At 48.6% G+C, this 18734-nt stretch overlaps 1 protein-coding gene across 1 annotated transcript in view; it reads right to left on the bottom strand.

The window, feature by feature from the left end:
• SEC31B (SEC31 homolog B, COPII coat complex component) overlaps nucleotides 1-18455 on the bottom strand; it is a 41287-nt gene extending 22832 nt beyond the window's left edge. The window contains exons 1-9 of the mRNA XM_032778252.2: nucleotides 18350-18455; nucleotides 11215-11303; nucleotides 9096-9219; nucleotides 7857-8052; nucleotides 6588-6683; nucleotides 5274-5414; nucleotides 3255-3397; nucleotides 2912-3011; nucleotides 1860-2021 (exon numbers count right to left, since the gene is read on the bottom strand). Coding sequence (XP_032634143.1) covers nucleotides 1860-2021; nucleotides 2912-3011; nucleotides 3255-3397; nucleotides 5274-5414; nucleotides 6588-6683; nucleotides 7857-8052; nucleotides 9096-9219; nucleotides 11215-11293 — 1041 coding nt within the window. The 5' untranslated portion in view covers nucleotides 11294-11303; nucleotides 18350-18455. The remainder of the gene's footprint in view (nucleotides 1-1859; nucleotides 2022-2911; nucleotides 3012-3254; nucleotides 3398-5273; nucleotides 5415-6587; nucleotides 6684-7856; nucleotides 8053-9095; nucleotides 9220-11214; nucleotides 11304-18349) is intronic.
• Nucleotides 18456-18734: the final 279 nt, after the last annotated feature.

Genomic DNA, 18734 nt, shown 5'->3' with positions numbered 1-18734 from the left:
CTAAATGAGTTTCATCTTGAGAAGTTACTTCTCTCTATTAACATGAAGACTTCCAAAGGGAAGCTGTTTGTCCCACCATCCCACTCCTAAATAAACAGATTACTGAATGTCATTGTCTCCCACAAACAAGGCAAACAACTGGCCATAACTTGTCTGACTTGTTTTTAATTTTGCTGATGGGGGACTGTTGAGTGGTTGTTTGTTGCGAGGGTCTTTTAAACCAGTTATTTTTATAGGATTTTGTGTTGAGCGTTCTGTGAACTGGAGCTATAACACTATCTCAAGACTTTTTCACCCAGAGGACACCGTGGCAGCTTCCTCAAAAGTATTCTGAGCTATATTTTTAAGATATTTCTGGGAGATTACACACATGCAGCCCTTGTGGCACGCAAACATTAACAATTTTTTTAAATTGCTGGCTTAAGCAGGTTGTTCCCCAGAACTGAAGTTCGCTATGCATGACCCAACTTGAACCTAACAGGACCAAACTGCATGACTCCAAGATAGGCCTCACACCGGATTTGTTCGAAGACCCTGGAGGGAGGCAGGGAAGCCAGAGTGAGCAAAGATGACAAATAATAAGAACCCAGGGTAAGGCTGAGAAGCCTCACTTTTTAGGTCAACAAGGCAGCTGAGGGAAGACTGCTCTTCCAGAACCCCAAAACTGATCACCACAGGGGGAGGCAGTCATCACACCACCAGACTATGCCAACCCTGGACCTGTCTCCCTACACCCAGAAAAAGCCTGCTGATGAGCAGCACTAGGCCAGCCACGGGACCAGTTAACTACTTGACTGCAGTCCTAGCTCTTATCTCAGAACAGTCCAGAACACCACGAGAGCTGAGGAGTCTGTGACCTGCCTGTTACTTTATTTTCCCTTTTTCTATTTTTGCCCTTTGTTTGTATTAAGTGGAAGACATCCCAGATTGTTTTATTCTCTAATATTAGTGTGGTTGGTTGCACATTTATGTGTATATGCACCTGTGACGTCTACACAGGGAAAGTGCCAGAAAGTTCACTGGGTTTAAACAACTCTAAACAGCATCATAAAGATACTCATTAAAGCATGTCCTGTCTTTTGAGAGTCCTAAGAAACTCCAAGCTGTCTGCCAAACAAGAGATGACAAACTTTGGCTTATCAGAATATTCTGCTAGGGCCTGTATTGTAATATTTCTGTTGGGGGAAGGGAGAATTGAAATCTAAGAAGGAACCTTTGTAATTGGCTTAGAGGCTGTGTTCCTGACATTAGCTGACAATTTGGTTTTAATATCAAAATATTTAACCTGCTCCAAACTATAGATTAGAACGGTTTGGGTAAAATTCTTTAGGGGGGGGTTTAGAACCAAATGGACAGCTACCTCCCTAGATCCCTTCTCAGCAGTTATAAGGATTGATTATTTGTTGTATTGATCTGATTTAACTAATTTTAGCATTTAATTCCAATTCAATACACACTACCGTGGCGATTTGAACACTGTATTATCTTAGTTGTGGTTTGGTTTAGTAGTAGCTTACCTTTGGCGATACCTTTACTTAATTTTATTTTTAACAGCTTTCATAAAATTGATAAAAAGATGCTGATTGACAGAAATCTGACTCAGTAACGTGTGTCCAGAATCCTTAAGGCTCTGGCTGGACATTAGCCAGCCAACCTAAAGCCAGACCATCTCCCCACAATTAATCCTTGGTTTTCATAAACACCATGTGGACCTGAGGCCAACCCATACCCCTGTACCTGGTGTGCTCACAGCAGCACCTGTGTACACAGTGAAACAACACTCTACCTTCCAGTGCCCCCTGAACCCAAGCACCAACTGCCACGCCATCACGCCTGTTCTCTGTTTCATGGGACTCTACCTTGTCAGCCTGAGTCTTCTGCTGAGCTGCTAAGCTCCCACCCATAACAGAATAAACGTTGATCCACCCATCGAAAGAGGCAGCGGAGAAGACTGATGGATTCCGAGGGCACCACTGGACATCAAAGCACCACTGGCTCTGAGTGGGCAGCTCATAAATCACCTAACATGGATGGGGAAGAGGAAGAATGTTATAAGGAACAGTCACTTGTCTTCCCCCAAGCCACTTACGCATGGCAGGTCTACCACATATTCATGGCATCTCACCATGCATAAAGCACCCTGATCATGATCACCTCCTGGCGGCCCACCAGCTAGGACACACTGCAGCTGCAATATTTCAAAATAACTAGCACCAACACCAGGAGGTCCCAGAGAGCTGCAGCGCATATGAGCAGAAGGGTTTGGGAGGCAGAGTGAAATTGATTTGGAAAGTATAACCCTAGTCAGTTTCATGCTGTTTTCAAAGGCTATGACTAGCCTTGGGGTAGCACGTGTCCTGCAGGCACCACATCACAAAGGAAGCCTCCAGTAGCAGGGAGAGGCCTCCAGTAGCAGGGAGAGGCAGAGGGACACTATGATGCAAAACCAGTGCAGATGTGGGAGGCATGCCTTGGGTACATAGAGAGCCCATACAGAGTATAATATCTGGGGGTACACGAATAGGGCATTCTACTCTACTAGTCTAAGCTGCACCTCTCCATCCACACTGCTATTTTTACCCACGCTAGCTGGGTGTGCAAGCGTCTGTACGCTACACACCACCACAAGTGTAGATGTACTTAAAGTGCTTCTGCCCCCAGCACTCTAATATAGTAGCACCTGCTGTCAAGGGAAGGGGAATAGCAATAAAAAGGGAGAAACAAACCAACAAAAGAGAAGTCCTGGGGTGGGATGGACAGAGTGCGTTCTCGCTCTCTCCAGAGAGTGGGCGTCGGAATGGTGTGGAGAATGCCCCGAAGTGGGACAACATGTTAAATGACACACACTTGGCAAATACATACCAGGCAGGAAGTGTGTACTTACTGCCATAGAATCAAACCTGCCACGCACCTCACCAATGCAGGGGTTCCAGCACAAGATCCGGTTGTCTTTGGCACTACTGAGAAGGAGCTCAGGGTCAGCCTGGCACCAAGAGATAGACAGGACTCCCCTGAAACAGACCAGACATAACACAGTCACTCCATGAAAGCAAGAAGGTCCCACTTCCTATTCCAATCACACTGTAGCAGCTTATGTGGATACTTTATCACAGCATAGCAGTCTAGATCACTTCTCTGCCTCAGTCAGACTAGAATGAAACTCAGACATCTCTGCTCCTCAGTTCAAAAGCCAGATAGCCTGACCCTGAAAGATGGGAATCCTCTGAGAGACAGAGCAACAGCCTGGCTCCTACCTTGTGTGCCCCTCCAGCTGGCTCAAAGGAGAGGTGGCAAAGCGTAGGTCCCATATCTGGATCACTGGCATGCGGTCGTCCTCAGAGGAAAGGACCAGCTGGGTAGCAACTTCTGGGTGCCAGGCCATTCCCGAGCAATGCATCTGGAGACACAACAGCACAGGCTGACAACACTGCAGAGCTGACTGGCAACAAACGAAGGCCTGGTTTACACTAATCAGTTAGGTCAACGTAAGACAGCTCACCTTGATCTAATTACGTCAGTGTCCACACTACAGCCTTGTTCCATCCATATAAGTGCCCTACTACGACATAACTCCATCTCCACAAAAGGCATAGCGCTTATGTTGGTGTATTTAGGGCAATGCAGTGTCTGTGCAGGTCGTTAGCTGTCTTGTTAATTTCAGGGCTCCGCTGAAGCTGTGAAATTGACAAGAAAGCCCAGCACCTGGGTCCCAACCAGGCTGTTGCCAGGTCTCTCTCCAAGCCAGGCTGCCACCCAGGCTTCTGGCTTGTGCTGCTGCCTGGGCTCCCTGCTGGAAGCCTGGCTGTCCCCTGGGGTCCTGACTCCATGCTCCTGGCTGGGAGCCTGGCTGCCACTGCATGCGCACACACGCACACCCCGATTCCTCTCTGAGAGCACGGCAACCGACCGGACTCCGGACATGGCTTTCTCCACTAGAGGTGAGGAGCCCAGAGAGCAGCTGGGCTCCCAGAGGGGAGCTGCGTGGAGCTGGCCCCCAACACTGCGCCCTCTTCAGTTGGTGGGAGCGCTCTTGGTGAGGATGCACATCACCAACAGAAGGAGGGTAGTGTGGATATCAGCCACCACAGTAATTACAGCAATGGCTGTAAGTCAACCTAACGCAGGTCGATTTCAGATTGTAGTGTAGACATGCCCTCAGTAGCCCAGGGACGCAATACTTAGTACTTAACTCTCCAGAGCACTAGAGACCAGCTAAGTTTCATAAAGCCCCCATGTGGAAGGTAAACATTGGTGCACCAATTACACAAGATGGTGGAAACTAAGCAGACAGATGTAGGGGCTGACTCAGGGCCACACAGGAAATCAGTAGAAGAGCCAGGATTAAAACTCACAAGTACCCTGATCAGTCCACTAGACAACGCTCCGCTGAGGAATCAGCTAGAATTCCAGGGCAAGTGCACCCTAGGCAAAGGGAGAGCAAAGGGTCTCATTTCTCACTTGGTTAGTGTGCAGGGACTTTTTCTTTTCTTTCACCAGCCATGGAGCTTCTAATGCAATCCTTGCCCAAGGAACACTTTTCCCCATCTGCCTTGGAGATGGAGATCCCAGACTTGCCTCTGTAGCACATATCTCACCCCGGCAAGGTCACATGTTCACCTGACTGCTGGCCCACACATACGAGAATATGGCTCTTCCCTCCCCAGAGAAATATTTGTAATAGCAACGGGACGTATGGAAACATCAGACAATTGGCTGCAGCTCCTCTGCTCTCTGACAGATAGGTGCCTTTATTTCTTTCCTTCGCTGCTTTAACGTGAACCTGGTGCTGGTGGAAGGTGCAGATTCCCAGCCCAAGAGAGTGCTGTCCTGTGTTCACCCCACGTACAGCACAGCAGCGGCGTCAATTCCTCACACACCTCCCACGTGCCTGTGTGTCTCAAAACTAATCTGGAGGGAGCACACTAAGGAGCAGGCAGGTAGTTTGTTCCCATGGCCCATTTGATCCTTGGCCTCTCTCCTCAGCATGCTAAGAGGGACAAACACCAGGCCACTCTGGGCCACCGTAGTGGCACAGAATCCCTAAGATGTAAGAATGCCCCAACCAGGCTCTTTTGCACACCAGATGCCCCCGCACAAAGGGAGGGGTGGGTACTGCAGAGTCATCCCTGCCATTTGCACAGAAGGCCTCTTGCTCCGGGGCTATTCCCCCAGGGTACCATGCAGCTGCCTTACAGCCCGTTTGCACTGGTGGGTTGCAGGGAAACTGAGAGTCCAGCCCCAGGAGGCCAGCCCATGGTCCTTCCCCCGCTCACTCTGTTGCTGTGGTCGCTGATTTTGATGATGGGCTCGTTTTTCCTAAGGTCCCACACGACGGCCTTCCCACTGGGGTGAGCGGAGGACAGGATGTGCTGCACCTGACGATTCCAGGACACCGCGCTGATGTCTTCCTGAGGCTGACGAGGTAAGAGAAGCCACAGATTCATTATACCCATGTGGGGGAACACCAGCACTGAGTCCCCATCACTGGCTTGTCTCAGAGTGCACTAGGGGCTCAAACGCATTCCCAGAGGATCTACAAATTCTGTACTGCAATCACTGATAGACTGAGTTGCTGATCAGGTGGGAAACATCAGCAGCACTAATGGCAACCAGCTAGGGCCGGGGAAACCTTTAGACGCAGAACACTATGGAAAACGCCATTCTGGATGGGAACATTCCCTAGGAAAGGCCATGAAGTTTAGGAAGCATATACTGAATTCCATGCCAGCCTGTATCAGCCACATGCATCATGAACCATTAATGTTAATGGGAAGCAACGCAGTCAGACAGGGCTGAACGGCTCAGCAGCCTGGGATATATGGAGATTAGGCTGTAGACTAGAGATCTTAGTGACAAACACACATGGGAAGAGGACCTGTTGCAGCATCTCAGGAGTGCATAGAATCCAGGGCTAACTCCTCTCACCCTATCATAATGCAGGAGGTAGGCAACGAGGGTGTTCTGTCTCAGGAGAGGCTCAGCAGTCTTTTCACTGAGTGAACGACAGCTGATTGTGTTGCTCACAAGGGGAGCTCACTTATAAATCACTATTGGAAAGGGCTGCTTCCCCTTTAAAGCCAAGGGACACCATCCAGGAGAGACAGATAATCACCCCCCCCCCCCAACCGATTGCACATTGGCTGCACTGTGGCATTACGTTAATTGAAGCCTCTGGTATCTCACAAGGTCGCTAGCAGATCCCTTATTTCCACAGAAAGGCCTGATAAGGGTATTATATAGAGCTTGACCCACCCAGCTAGAGAATGAACACTGGTTGGTTATCTTGTTCAAATCCACCTAGTGCAAAGTCTCCATAGAGAACTTATCCCAGCCCAGCAGCACCCGCCAACACTGTACAACCTCCCCCCTGCCACATGGACCACCTCTGCCATCTCCCGGAAAAGGAGCCCACTCTTAGGTTCTGATCTATTTCCCCAGCAACTGACTGGGTCAGTTCCATGCCTCACCTATCAGATACCAGGCTGTTACTGGAGTAGATCACTCCCCCCCGTCCAGTCTCAAGTATCTGTCCAGGGATGCAGCACTTCTAGTGAGCAAGGACCCTGACCACAGAGAAGCCCCTTTACCTGAGATTTAGCCCCTGTCGTCATTGGCACACTGAAGTTATTTAAGTCCCAGATGTAAATTTCAGAATCGTTGGCCCCAGAGGCCAGGAGGTTACACTGCGGGAAAAGCAAAAGCACTGTTATCTCTCCGCTCAGGGCAAACCTGGGGGAAGAGAACGGACTTCCTTAGACTAACCACAACCAAAGAAAACAACAAAACAATAGGAGGTGTAAGCTACGTGGAATACGTCACTGGTATGGCCCAGCACAGAACGCATCCCTACTGGGGCAGTGGGCCCGCACCAGAGAATGTGCCTGCACCAGAGAACGTGCCCACAGTACAAAGGGGAAGGAACCCCAAGTGGACCTTAGGGACTGGGGTGAGGGAGGAGAAGAGCACTGCATTTATTTTATATCTCTGGCACCTGCTACCCCAATGGATCCTAAAATACTGAGCAGATTGGGCAGACTGACCACAAACAGGGATCTCTGAAACACAGCCATCTGTAAGGTGGGAAAAGGCAGCTATTTAATAGTGCACAGTGACAACAGGTTGGGGTTAGAAATGACGCCTGTACTCCACTGGGTCTGCAGAGGGAGTGTTGGTGAGCAGAGAGGAATTATCCAGGTTATGACTAGTCATGGTTGTGGATCACATCTTCTTTTTTTTTGTCTAGTAAGCTGCATATTCAGAACACGTGTAGCGCCTGACTCCCCCGGCACACCCTGCCAAGGGGCAGAATGCCACAGCTTCCCAGTCCCACTAAATACAGCTTGATGGTCAAGAGCCGAAGGCATTCCAAGCTCTGCACCTTCCAAGCTCAGGAAGGTGCAGAGCCTCCACAAGGGCTGTGGCAAGCCCTGATTGGCACCTAGGCTCTGTGACCATCAGAAGCCCCAGCATTCAGACAATGATGATATTTTTGTCTTACAATAGTGCCTAGATTCTCCAACTATGATCAAAGTCACACTGTGCTAAGCACCGTAAAACACATACTAAGAGTGTTCCTGCCCCAAAGAACTACTGTAGCTAGACAAGACAAAGAGTGTCTTAGTACTTCATCACAGAGAGATGAAGTGAGAAGGTCACACAGGGAATCTGTAGCACTGAACCTAGATCTCCTGAGTCCCAACTGAGTGCTTTTACAAGCAGCCCCTTCTTTGTCCAGTTTACAGGCTGTTCACTCAAGACTTAATCCCTCTGAACACGGGAGCTAGTCAGTATGGAAGCCAGGATGGCTGTGCAAGGTCATAGTAGAGGACAGCTGTAACAATTCACTGGCTGTGCACCTGGAAAGGATTAAAGTCAAGAGCTCGAACGGGGCCAGTGTGCTTCTCCCGCCGTCCGATCACAGACTCTGTCCCTGATGTCAGAATCTGGGTTGCACTGAACAGCGTTAGCATTCCGTTATCCCCTCCACCAACAATCACCCAGGAGGAATCAGACGGCCCGTTTCCAAAGCTGCCCCAGATCAGCTTGTGAAACCTAAGGAGAGAAAAGAAACCTGGCCAGAGTAAAGTCAGGGCAGAGCAACAGCACCTGACACGAGTCAGTTCACACTAACTCGCACACAGACACCTTTGCTAAGAATCCCAGCTCCAGGGGACGACGCTCCCGGCTCACACCCATCAAACACCCCAAGAGGTATCCCATCACCCTCCATTTCAAAGGGCAACTCCCCTTCTCAGAGGGCAATGGGTTCTCATCACCCAAGAGCTGTGCCTCCCCCAACACCTTTGAAGGTGCAGAATTGCAAAGGTCAGCCCAGTACGAGCACAGCTACATTAGGGAGATTTGCACTGATATAGTTACACCGATCTAAACACCCAGTTTAAATACACTGCCCTGACTGGACGTGGGAATCACTAGGTGAAATTCTCCGGCCTGTGTTATACAGGAGGTCAGATTAGAGGGTCATAATTGCTCCTTGTGGCCTTGAAATCTGTGAAAATGGTGACACACACCCTGGGTGGAAACCAGGGTATGTTGCACCACCGCAAGCCCTGCTTTATACCAGTGGAGTGCATCTACGCTGGGCGTCTGCACTGCCGCAGCTCTGTGGTGCAAATATCCCTGAACCCCAAGACTCTGCCTCCTATTAATAAATTGCCTGGTGAATAGCTTTACCATCAGCCCCTTCATGCTCAGTTTCACTACTCCATCTCATGGCCTTCTAATTTCATATCATCATCAAGATATTACATGGGACATAGGCCAATAGTCACCATTTGCCCATCCACCCTTAACTATCCTATGGCATCTTCAGATTTCCCCACTGATCAGTGCAGATGTATCAAGGTCCTCCATCTGAACAGATGAGTTGGCCAACTCTTTCCACCTTGCCAAGCTGTGCAATGCACACGCATTGGAGGATGGGTGCTGGGCAGGATTCTTTCCAGACCCTGACATGTGATCAACTTAACCCTGAAGATTTGAACTCACTCCCCTCTACCCCCACATCTCACCTTGCATTGGTCATTACTCAGATACAGCAACTGTACCAACATGTTAACAGGAAGTGCCAGTACCTGTTGGAAGCAGGAAGGATTCCTCTGCACTTCATGTCCAGGGAAGGGTCCCTGAAGTCAATTTCAAAGATTTCCAGGGTGGCATTTGTACTGAAGGAGGCATCCAGCTGCTGAGCAGATGTTCCTAGGCAAAGGTACATGGAGAGGGGACAGGTGAGAAATCTCCAATGGGCCCTGGGTACATAAAGAACAAGGCTTTTGCAAGGCAAAATAAGCCAATTCTTTAAACATGGTCAGCATTACCATGGCCCTGCGTGAGCATTCAGCCTGCATGTACAGCTCAGAGAACACATGTTAAGACATAGGCTTTAAAAAGAGATCAGATCTTCCTCAAGAAATTCTGATCCTGAGAATTTTAATTAAATGTCCCTTTCCCTTTGAACAACAGAAATACAGTCCCCGGGCCCTCTCCCTCAATACTTCCACCCTCGCCCCACAAAGGCCCTGTCTTCAGTACTATTTCAGTAACCCTGGTTACAATTATGGCTCCAATTCATATTGTAAACTGAATCTTAATTGTGTTCATAAAGTCTTGGTCAGTCCTTCCAGATCTAATTTACATCAGAGGTTCTTTAACTAGGACTTCTCAAGGAGGGATAGCTCAGTGGTTTGAGCATTGGCCTGCTAAACCCAGGGTTGTGAGTTCAATCCTTGAGGGGGCCATTTATGGATTGGGGGGATTTAGTTGGGGATTGGCCCTGCTTTGAGCAGGGGGTTGGACTAGATGACCTCCTGAGGTCCCTTCCAATCCTAATAATCTATGATTTGCTGATGGTCCATAATGTGATGCTGGTTCTCTTCCTTGTTTCCGGCTGCTACATTAAAGTAATAGCTGCTAAAGATACATTGAGTAATTTCCTAATGTAGCTTTCCCATGCAAGCAAGTGCTGTAGTTGCCACAGGGACGTTATTTGACTGCCAATGGGAAAGGAGGTGCACAGGAGACATACTCTATCACAAAGTGATCCAAACTATGAAATTGTGCAGCTCCTGATCTAGAGGGACTGCAGCCAGTGCTTCTGGGCTGACCATGGATGCAGCCTGGTTACAAAACACAATTAAGGATCAGTCTAGATTGCAAATTGGAACTACTCTTATAATCAACTGAACTTTAGCTAGTTGCCTGGACATGCTTGTGTCTGTAGTGTATACAGGCCCTGATAGCCAGAACCAAAGAAAGTTTGTGTGAGTGAATAGGCAAAAAGTAAGACAAGATGGGAGCCCAGAACTGCCCTAGACAGGAGACACAGCTCGCTTGTTGTCACACTGTAGTGATGTCAGGTCATCAGCTCCTCATTTATACCAGCCTGTACAGCTGCCCATCCAAGGAATTTGCAAACTCTGCAAATCAGATATTAAAGGGACATTGCTAAGAGTTTAAACAAAACCTAAAGTTTGAGGGCTGAACAATGCAAATAGAAACAGCTTGGAATTCCATTGCTAACAACTTCATATTGATTGTTCACTTTACAGTGTCAGGAACCCAAAAGCAATAGCATCTGAAGACCGGGAAGTGAAACTGACCGTACTGAAAGAGAACATTAGTCTGTGGTTCAGAGTTCAAACTGAGTGAAGTGAGAAGAAATACATGGTGAAAAGCAAGTGCATGATCTGTAAGGTCCTATCGTGCAGAATAATTGGAGGTGTTTAAATAGTCAAATAAAGCGCAAAGTCATTTTAAAATATGTGGCACTAAATTTTTAAAAAGTGATCAGTTGTCCAAATTTATACATAAGAACAGCCATACTGGGTCAGACCAATGGTCCATCTAGCCCTGCATCCTGTCTTCTGGCAGTGGCCAATGCCAGGTGCCTTTACGCTTTACACCGGCTTGTTTAGATGTTAGATTAGAAAGGTCTGAGAATTTACGCTCTGCAAAGCAGTCTCCTTCAAGGTATCAAGCTGGGCATCCAAAAGTCACTAGTCACTTCTTAAAAAAAATAGGTCCTGATATTTATCTTGCCAGTATCACTTTAAAGCTCCAGAAAGAATTCAAGTGGTTCTTGATGGAATATAAGACGGTCCTGTCTCTGTGCAATGCACATAATGGATGGTTACACCACCTGTGTGGCTCACAGTTTCATTCTGATGTGAATCCCCTGGTTAGGGGGAGCTGTACCTGTTGCTAGGTAGATGGGGTGATTGCTTGCTGGACTCCACACCTGAACAGCTGTTCGCTCAATTTCCTTTAGCTTCATTTTCTGGACTCTAGAAGAGATTTATATCAGGGTGAGCAGAGTCTTGCAACATCAGTATGGAAATTCACCAACTGAGCCGCAAAATCTGCTTGCCTACCTGTAAAATGATAAAATAAATCCTGATGGGCGAATAGCATTTAGCAGGGCCAAGTTGGGGTGTTTGAGAATTCATTAAAAAATCCAAATTAACCCAGGTTCCAGTATGTGACTCTACTTTGGGGCTTGAGCTCTTCCCATACTCTCATTATAGGGGCCGCTCAGTTACCAGAAAGGGGTCTAAATTAGTCTGGGTTTGGTTTCATTTAGCTAAAGAAGGGCATTCAAGCTAAGCTACTCACAGGATTGTAAGCTCACTGAACATACTGATGCCAACACATACACAGAGTGAAAATAAGCAGGGAAAAGTCAAAACTCAAAAGTGATGTGGGAACACAGAACAAGGCAAACTGCTACATTATCTGATTTAGCTAATGCACGTCGTTCTCACTCCCATATCATTCAAAGGCCCAAAAGGAAAATCACTTGGAATTCTGTTTCAGTTTGTGAACTGTGAAAGAAGTTGTCAAGGTTTCCATCCCCACTCTGAACTTTATGGGTACAAATGCTGGGACCTGCATGGACACTTCTAAGCTTAATTACTAGCTTAGATCTGGTATACACTGCCACCACCCAGAATTCCAGTGTCTGGGGCACTCTCTGTCCTCCCACAACTTCGTCCCCTCCCTGGGTTGCCTTGAGGGACTTCACCAATTCCCTGGTGAACACAGATCCAAACCCCTTGGATTTTAAAACAAGGAGAAATTTACCATCCCCCTCCTTTCCCCTCCACCAATCCCCGGTGAGTCCAGATCCAATCCCCTTGGATCTTAAAACAAGGAGAATTTAACCATCCCCTCTCCTTTTACCCCACCAATCCTGGTGAGTCCAGATCCATTCCCGCTTGGTCTTAAAACAAGGAAAAATCATCAGTTCTTAAAAAAGAAAGCTTTTTAATTAAAACAAAAGAAGGTAAAAATTATCTCTGTAAAAATCAGAATGCGAAAAATGCTTTACAGCCATAATCAGCATTCCTATAGACCAGAGGGGGCCCCTCCGCCTTAGGATTCAAAGTACAGCAGAACAGAGGTAAAATCTTGCCAGCAAAGAGAAACATTTACAAGTTGAGGGAACAAAATAAGACTACACGCTTTGCCTGGCTAATTACTTACAAGTCTGAAACGATGAGAGGACTGATTCAGAAAGATTTGAGACGCCGTGGCATGAGTGTCCCGTCCCTTCATTCCCCAGAGCGAAAACAACAACACAACGAGCACAAACCAAAAGACTTCCCTCCACCAAGATTTGAAAGTATCTTGTCCCCCTATTGGTCCTCTGGTCAGGTGTCAGCCAGGTTTACTGAGCTTCTTAACCCTTTACAGGTAAAAGAGACATTAACCCTTAACTATCTGTTTATGACAGGAGTGGTTTAGTGGTTCAAAATCATGAAGTGCTTTTCCCATTCTGACAATGACTTCTTCAGCAACCCCAGGCAAGTCACTCAGCATTTCAGTACAGGAGTTGCCCCTGCTTGCAAAATGGGAAACAAGGTTCCCTAATTCCTGGGAAATGGGATTTAGACACTATTGCAATACGCATAACACAGTAATATTCCAAACTCCTCCGTAGTCCACTGGCTACTGGAACACAGTTAGGACTGAGCTTTAGACATCTAGAATCTGAGCTGCATTACAAGTTCCTATTGAATAGACACAGTCACACTCATTAGTATAGGCCAGACATAGGAAGTATCTGCATTTGATAGTTTGCCCTATCCATGCTAGAATTGGAATGGTTATTCTTAGCAGAGTTCTCTGACACGGATGCGTTCTCTGATTTCAGGGGCCCATCCCCAAAGGCCAGTCAAAGCGTATTAGACATCAGATTTGAAACTGCTTCCAGCCTTAATTTGGCCTACATGTAATCAGGGCCCAGGGCCAGCTCCAGGCACCAGTGCAGCAAGCAGGTGCTTGAGGCGGCCAACGGAGAGGGGTGGCATGTCCAGGTCTTCGGGAGCGGGTCCCTCAGTTCCTCTCAGTGGGAAGGACCTGTTGCCGAACTGCCACCGAAAGCTGAAGCAGCGGCGGATAGAGCTGTCGCTGAATTGCCGCAGATCATGGCTCCCCCCCACCGCTTGGGGTGACAAAAACGCTGGAGCCATCTCTGCCAGGGCCACTAATTAGCAGACGTGTGTGCAGAGGGGGAGTCTGGTAGGCATTCCCTGTGTACCTGAAGCTAGCAAGCGGTAGGTCTGACACCCTTCTTGTCCCTCTCCCCCACCAAAGGCCTTCCCCTCTCATTACAGGGCAGGCTGTTTGATCAGAATTTCTTTAATGCTGTTAGTGTTAATCTGTTGTGGAATCTACTGAAGCTCATGTTACCTGCTGCCATTCTCATACTAAGCTCACCCTAATTTATCAGAGGCCCAGGGAGATCTGAGCAGAGACTATACAGCACAGATCACATGACCATTTCCCTAGGCATCCTAGGACTTTGGGGCGGAAAGATTCTCCCTCAGCGGCATCAGGCAAAGCAGCTCATGGAAGACAGAAAGCTATATGTTTGTTCTCATGTCCTGAAGTGCACGCTCTGCCCCCTTCCTTTGTGGGCTTTATCAGACTCTGTCAAGCACCTATCTCTGGCATGGCTCCAGAAAAGCCCTTATGGTCAGCTCCCCATACTAGTCATGGGGAGTGAAACTGACAGATCAGTTTCGCCTGCTTCTGGCATATGAGGGAGAGGGAAGTGGTAGGCACTTGCTGGAGGCAGGTAGAGCTGCCAACGCTCCCAGTACGCTGAGCAGTTGTGGACCACACTGATGTTAGAGATTGGGACAGGTCTTCCCTGCCCCCGTGTTGATTGCTGTTGCCTGGAATTTAACAGGCAAAAAACAAAGAAAGCCCCTGGTAGGAGGGGGCTTACCATCTAAATTAGAGCAATGAAGTGCAAATAAACTATAAACGAATCTATTGTCTTGAGCCTGGCCAGAGTGGACATCACATGTACCCTAGAGTATGTCAAGGGAAGGTCTTGCATCTAAGTCCCATAGAGACTGCACTCAATACCTAGGACAGTCGGTAGTCCCAACCCTGCTGATCTCAGCTACCTCAGCAGGACACAGCACATCAAAGAGTGCATTGGTCAGCCTGACTCTATACTGGCAATGCTGCTGCAAAGATCATTATCTGTCATTCCTCCCTGTGAATCCTCCAGTGGCTCCCCCTTCTGCAGGGCAGCAAACATAAGCTTCTGACATTCCCTTTCAAGGCCCTTCACCATCAATCTGCCCTGACTATCAGCTCTCATTTGCTACAGAGCTGTTGTGCTCGCCTTTGATCGGACCCCGATGCCAGAACCCACTTGTTACATTTGCAAACATCTTCGTGCTTTCTCTCCCGCTGCCCACATGCTTGGGAGGTTCGCTGCATAAACAGCCACAAAACCAATGTGTAATCCACCTTTGGCTCCCTCCTCAGAGCGCTCCTTTGCCACGATGCCTACAAAACACTTGACCCAAGATGCTGGTCAGCGCTCTCACTGTTTACTTGTACTTTCCCATCTGTCTGTATCCACCTGTTAACTCTTGTGTTATACTCGGATATCAATCCCTTGGGGGCAAGGACCATTCTGTGTTTATATAGAGAGCACAATGAAGTCCACATCTGGACTCCTAGATGCTACGGTAACAGAAGTAATAATAATAGAGAGTGTATCACTCGGACTAGCCACATATTAGCAATACTAAAAGAAAGACCCTGGACTGCACTGTTGAAGAGGCTGCCAATTCAGAGCATGGGCAACCCTGGTTCTTAGGCGTAGTTACGCTACCACATTTGGTGCCAGCAGAACAAAGACAGGCCCAAATAAAGCGGATTAGAGTGATCCAGCCAAGAGGTTACAATCTCACAGGCCTTCCAGGCACCTTCCATTTACTTTGGCTGAGAAATCAATTCAATTCAATTGAACTGGCACTGGGGGGCATTTGAGGACAACAGTGTCTCACTCCGCAATAGGAGGGGTTTTCAGGACACCAATCTGCTGTCTCAGACTTGAAGGCAAAACTGCAGCTCTGAGCCCTACACTGACAGACAAGACCAAGGGCAGTCAGTAACCAAGAGCCTTCAGAATTTCATGGTGTTTCTGCACATTGTTTCTCTCTGTGTCCAGGACAGGATTAATGACCCTCAAAGTAAGGAAACAGTCTTCTAGCAACCTCTTCTGGCTGCTGTAAGAAGAGCCAGAGAGCTGTAAAATGAATAAATCAGCAGGATTCACAGGGAGAGTGCACCATCTGGCGTTCTATCTAGATTCTAGAAGTAACATCTCAGGTCATTGAGAAAGTTCAGGCTTCTCACAAGAGCTCTTTCATTAGTCATACCAATTCCTACACAAGGGGTCCCCAACGCGGTGCCTGCAGGCACCATGGCACCCGCCACAGCGTCTAAGTGCGCCCACGTTCTGGCTGGCAGACGAGCATCTGCTGAAATGCCACCGACAAGCTGCATCATCCAGAGGTGTCGCTGCTGAAATGCCGCCGATTTTCAGCGGCGATGCCTCTGGATGATGCTACTTTTCAGTGGCGACACCTATAGACACTGCCTCTAGTCGGCGGAATTTCGGCAGATGCTCATCCGCCGCCACGGTCCTCCATGGCTCATCATCTGGGGCCTGCCAGACGAAAAAGGTTGGTGACCACTGTCCTACACTATCTGCAGGAGGGGAACAGTTGACAGATCCCAGGTAGTGCCAAGTCTCAGCCACTATTGACAGAGTCTCAGCACTCTCAGAAGCCTCACTTAGCCAGGATCTGTTGCCAAATGTCCTTAAGGAAGGAAACAGTACTCTGGCAATGGGGGAAACTAGGTCTAGCAGGTCAGATAAGTTCCTTTCACCAGGGACATGAGGGAAGAGAAAGTACTGTATTGAGATAGCCAGCTGTCAAAATTAAAACATTCTCTCTCATCTTCTCGACGGTTGATGGATCATACAGACACTGCTGAAGGAGGCAGCAATCTGTCATCTACACAGGAAACACAGGTGCTCAGCTACTGTAGTGATGGAGACATTATAAATAGCTACAACTGATACTGTAATAACAGCAACCAGAACCCCACAACTGGCCTGATAACAGCATTCCCAATCCCCCTTTAATAAGCTCTGCTCCCTCTTTTACAATCCCAGCACTGTCAACCTGAAATCCTTTCCTGCAGACCTCCCCACCCAACCCAAATCTCAAAACTTCCTCCTGGAATAAACAATATCTAGCTCTTGTATAGCACTTTTTGTCTTTAGATCTCAAGCGCTATATTACAGAGGTCAGTCCCTTAGCTCAATGTTATGGAAGAGAAAAGGAGGCACAGAGAGGGAAGCCAATGGCAGAACTGGAAATTAAGCCCAGGTCTCCTGAGTGCTAGTCCAGTGCCACATACACTAAGTTATACTTAGGGCTTCTGTTTTTCTGGGCTTATTAATTTCATTTTTCAGAATTTATTTTTAGCAATTTTTTGACTTCCAGATAGATGTCCAAAAATCAGGGTTTTCTAGAGCTCCCTCTTTGTACACACACATAGTACTGTTTCAAACTGCACAGCGCACTAGGGAACCTTTGTTTGCACCAGTAGGGTCTACATGGACCTATTAATGTGCAGTTATTGCACTTTAGAAATCACATCCTTGCAGTCCACATTACAGCTGTGTGTAGACAAGTGCTTAGCTACAAACCAGGGAGCAACGCCTGTATAAACAAACTGCACTGTGAAAGGGATGAAGTCAGCATGAATTGAGTAATCATTTCCAGTGCTGATTAGATAAACACAGATGTTTTTTTTAATCATGAGTTTTTTTATTGGTGTTTATCAGTTAAAACCTAAATCAGAAGCTACTACATGCAACTCCATTCAGATTCCCTGATCTCCCTCTCCACTAATTCTCACTGTCCTAGATTGAGCCTATTTTGATAAATAAAAGTAATCATCAGGCAGTAGTAACCTAACCCAGAGGGGAGACACTGGGATGGCTCTAACCCCAGTTGCAAAGCCACTGCCCCTTGCAATGAGGGTTTTTTTTGGAAGGCAGGACTCAGTATAACACACTACAATCTACAAAAGGACTTCCTACCTTCCTTCAAGAATACAGAGCTAATACTCAGCTCTACATTACACTGCTGTACACGGAATGGATGGCTCCTGGGACACAGGAAACTGGATCACAATCCCAGCTTTGCCACTCACTTTCCATGTACCCTTACACCAATGGTTCTCAAACTTTTGTACTGGTGACCCCTTTCACACAGCAAGCATCTGAGTGCGACCCCTCCCCCTCAGACATTAAAAACACCTTTTAAATATATTTAACACTATTATAAATGTTGGAGGCAACGCAGGGTTTGGGATGGAGGCTGACAGCGCGTGAACCCCAGGTAATAACCTCCCGACCCCCAGTTTTGAGAACCCCTGCCTTACACAATCTCACAAGGGAAAACAGCACTTCTATGCCTCCACCCTTTACTTGCGTCGCCTGGCGACTCTAAGCTCCTTGGGGCAGAGACTGTCTCTCACTATGTGTCCGTACAGCACCGAGCACGACTGGGCCTCTGGGTGCTACTGTAATATAGAAAACTACTGAAACTCTCAAGCCAGAGGGCCGCAGAAATGGCCACCAGCAGACAACTGTGCGACGACCCACGCGTGAAACCAGCCCGCAGGAAGGGACCCAAAGCGCCCACGCCGCAGATCGCCAGCCCGTCCGTGGGGCGGCAGCACTCAGAGCCCCGGCAAGCTCGTGTCTGACGGGCACGGCGCAGCCCCTCGCGGCGGCGGGGCGCGCTGCGGAGGGAGCCAGGGCACGGGAGCTGCGGCGCTCGGGCGGGGGGCTAGGGAGCGGGGTCCCTGTCAGTTGGCCGCGCAGGGCCGGCCCGCGCCTGCGTGGGGGGATCGGCCGGGCGGGGGCCGGGCCTAGGTGGGAAGGGCGCGCGCCGGGGTCAGAGCTGGGGGGAGGAGGGGCCGGCGGAGCGCCCCTTACCGGCTCCGGTACCTTCCCTACCGCGACTCTTGACCCAGCCGGGCCGCACTCCCTGCTCAGGCAGCGAGCGGAGCCTGTACTATGGTGGCCGCCAACAGCCAAAAGAACTCCGCCCGCGAAGCGTCTCCTGCCTATCAGTGTATGTGTGACTCCTCCCCTCAGACACACACTAACCCCGCCCCGCACTGGGGCATCAAACCCCTCGCCCCCGTATCTACCACGTAGGGCCAAAGTCAAGGCCCGGGCCCTCCTGCCCTGGAGCATCAACCCCCAGGGCCTACAGGTTTCCAACTGTCTAATTGCACAAAAGGGAACACCCCTACCCCGCCCCTTCCCTGAGGCCCCGCCCCCACCCATTCCCTCCTCCACCTCACCCACACGTACA

This window comes from Chelonoidis abingdonii, chromosome 16 (assembly GCF_003597395.2).
Source record: "Chelonoidis abingdonii isolate Lonesome George chromosome 16, CheloAbing_2.0, whole genome shotgun sequence".
NCBI lineage: Eukaryota > Metazoa > Chordata > Testudines > Testudinidae > Chelonoidis > Chelonoidis abingdonii.
The sequence above is the reverse complement of the archived record's forward strand: the minus strand, read 5'-3'. Positions and strand labels throughout refer to the sequence as shown.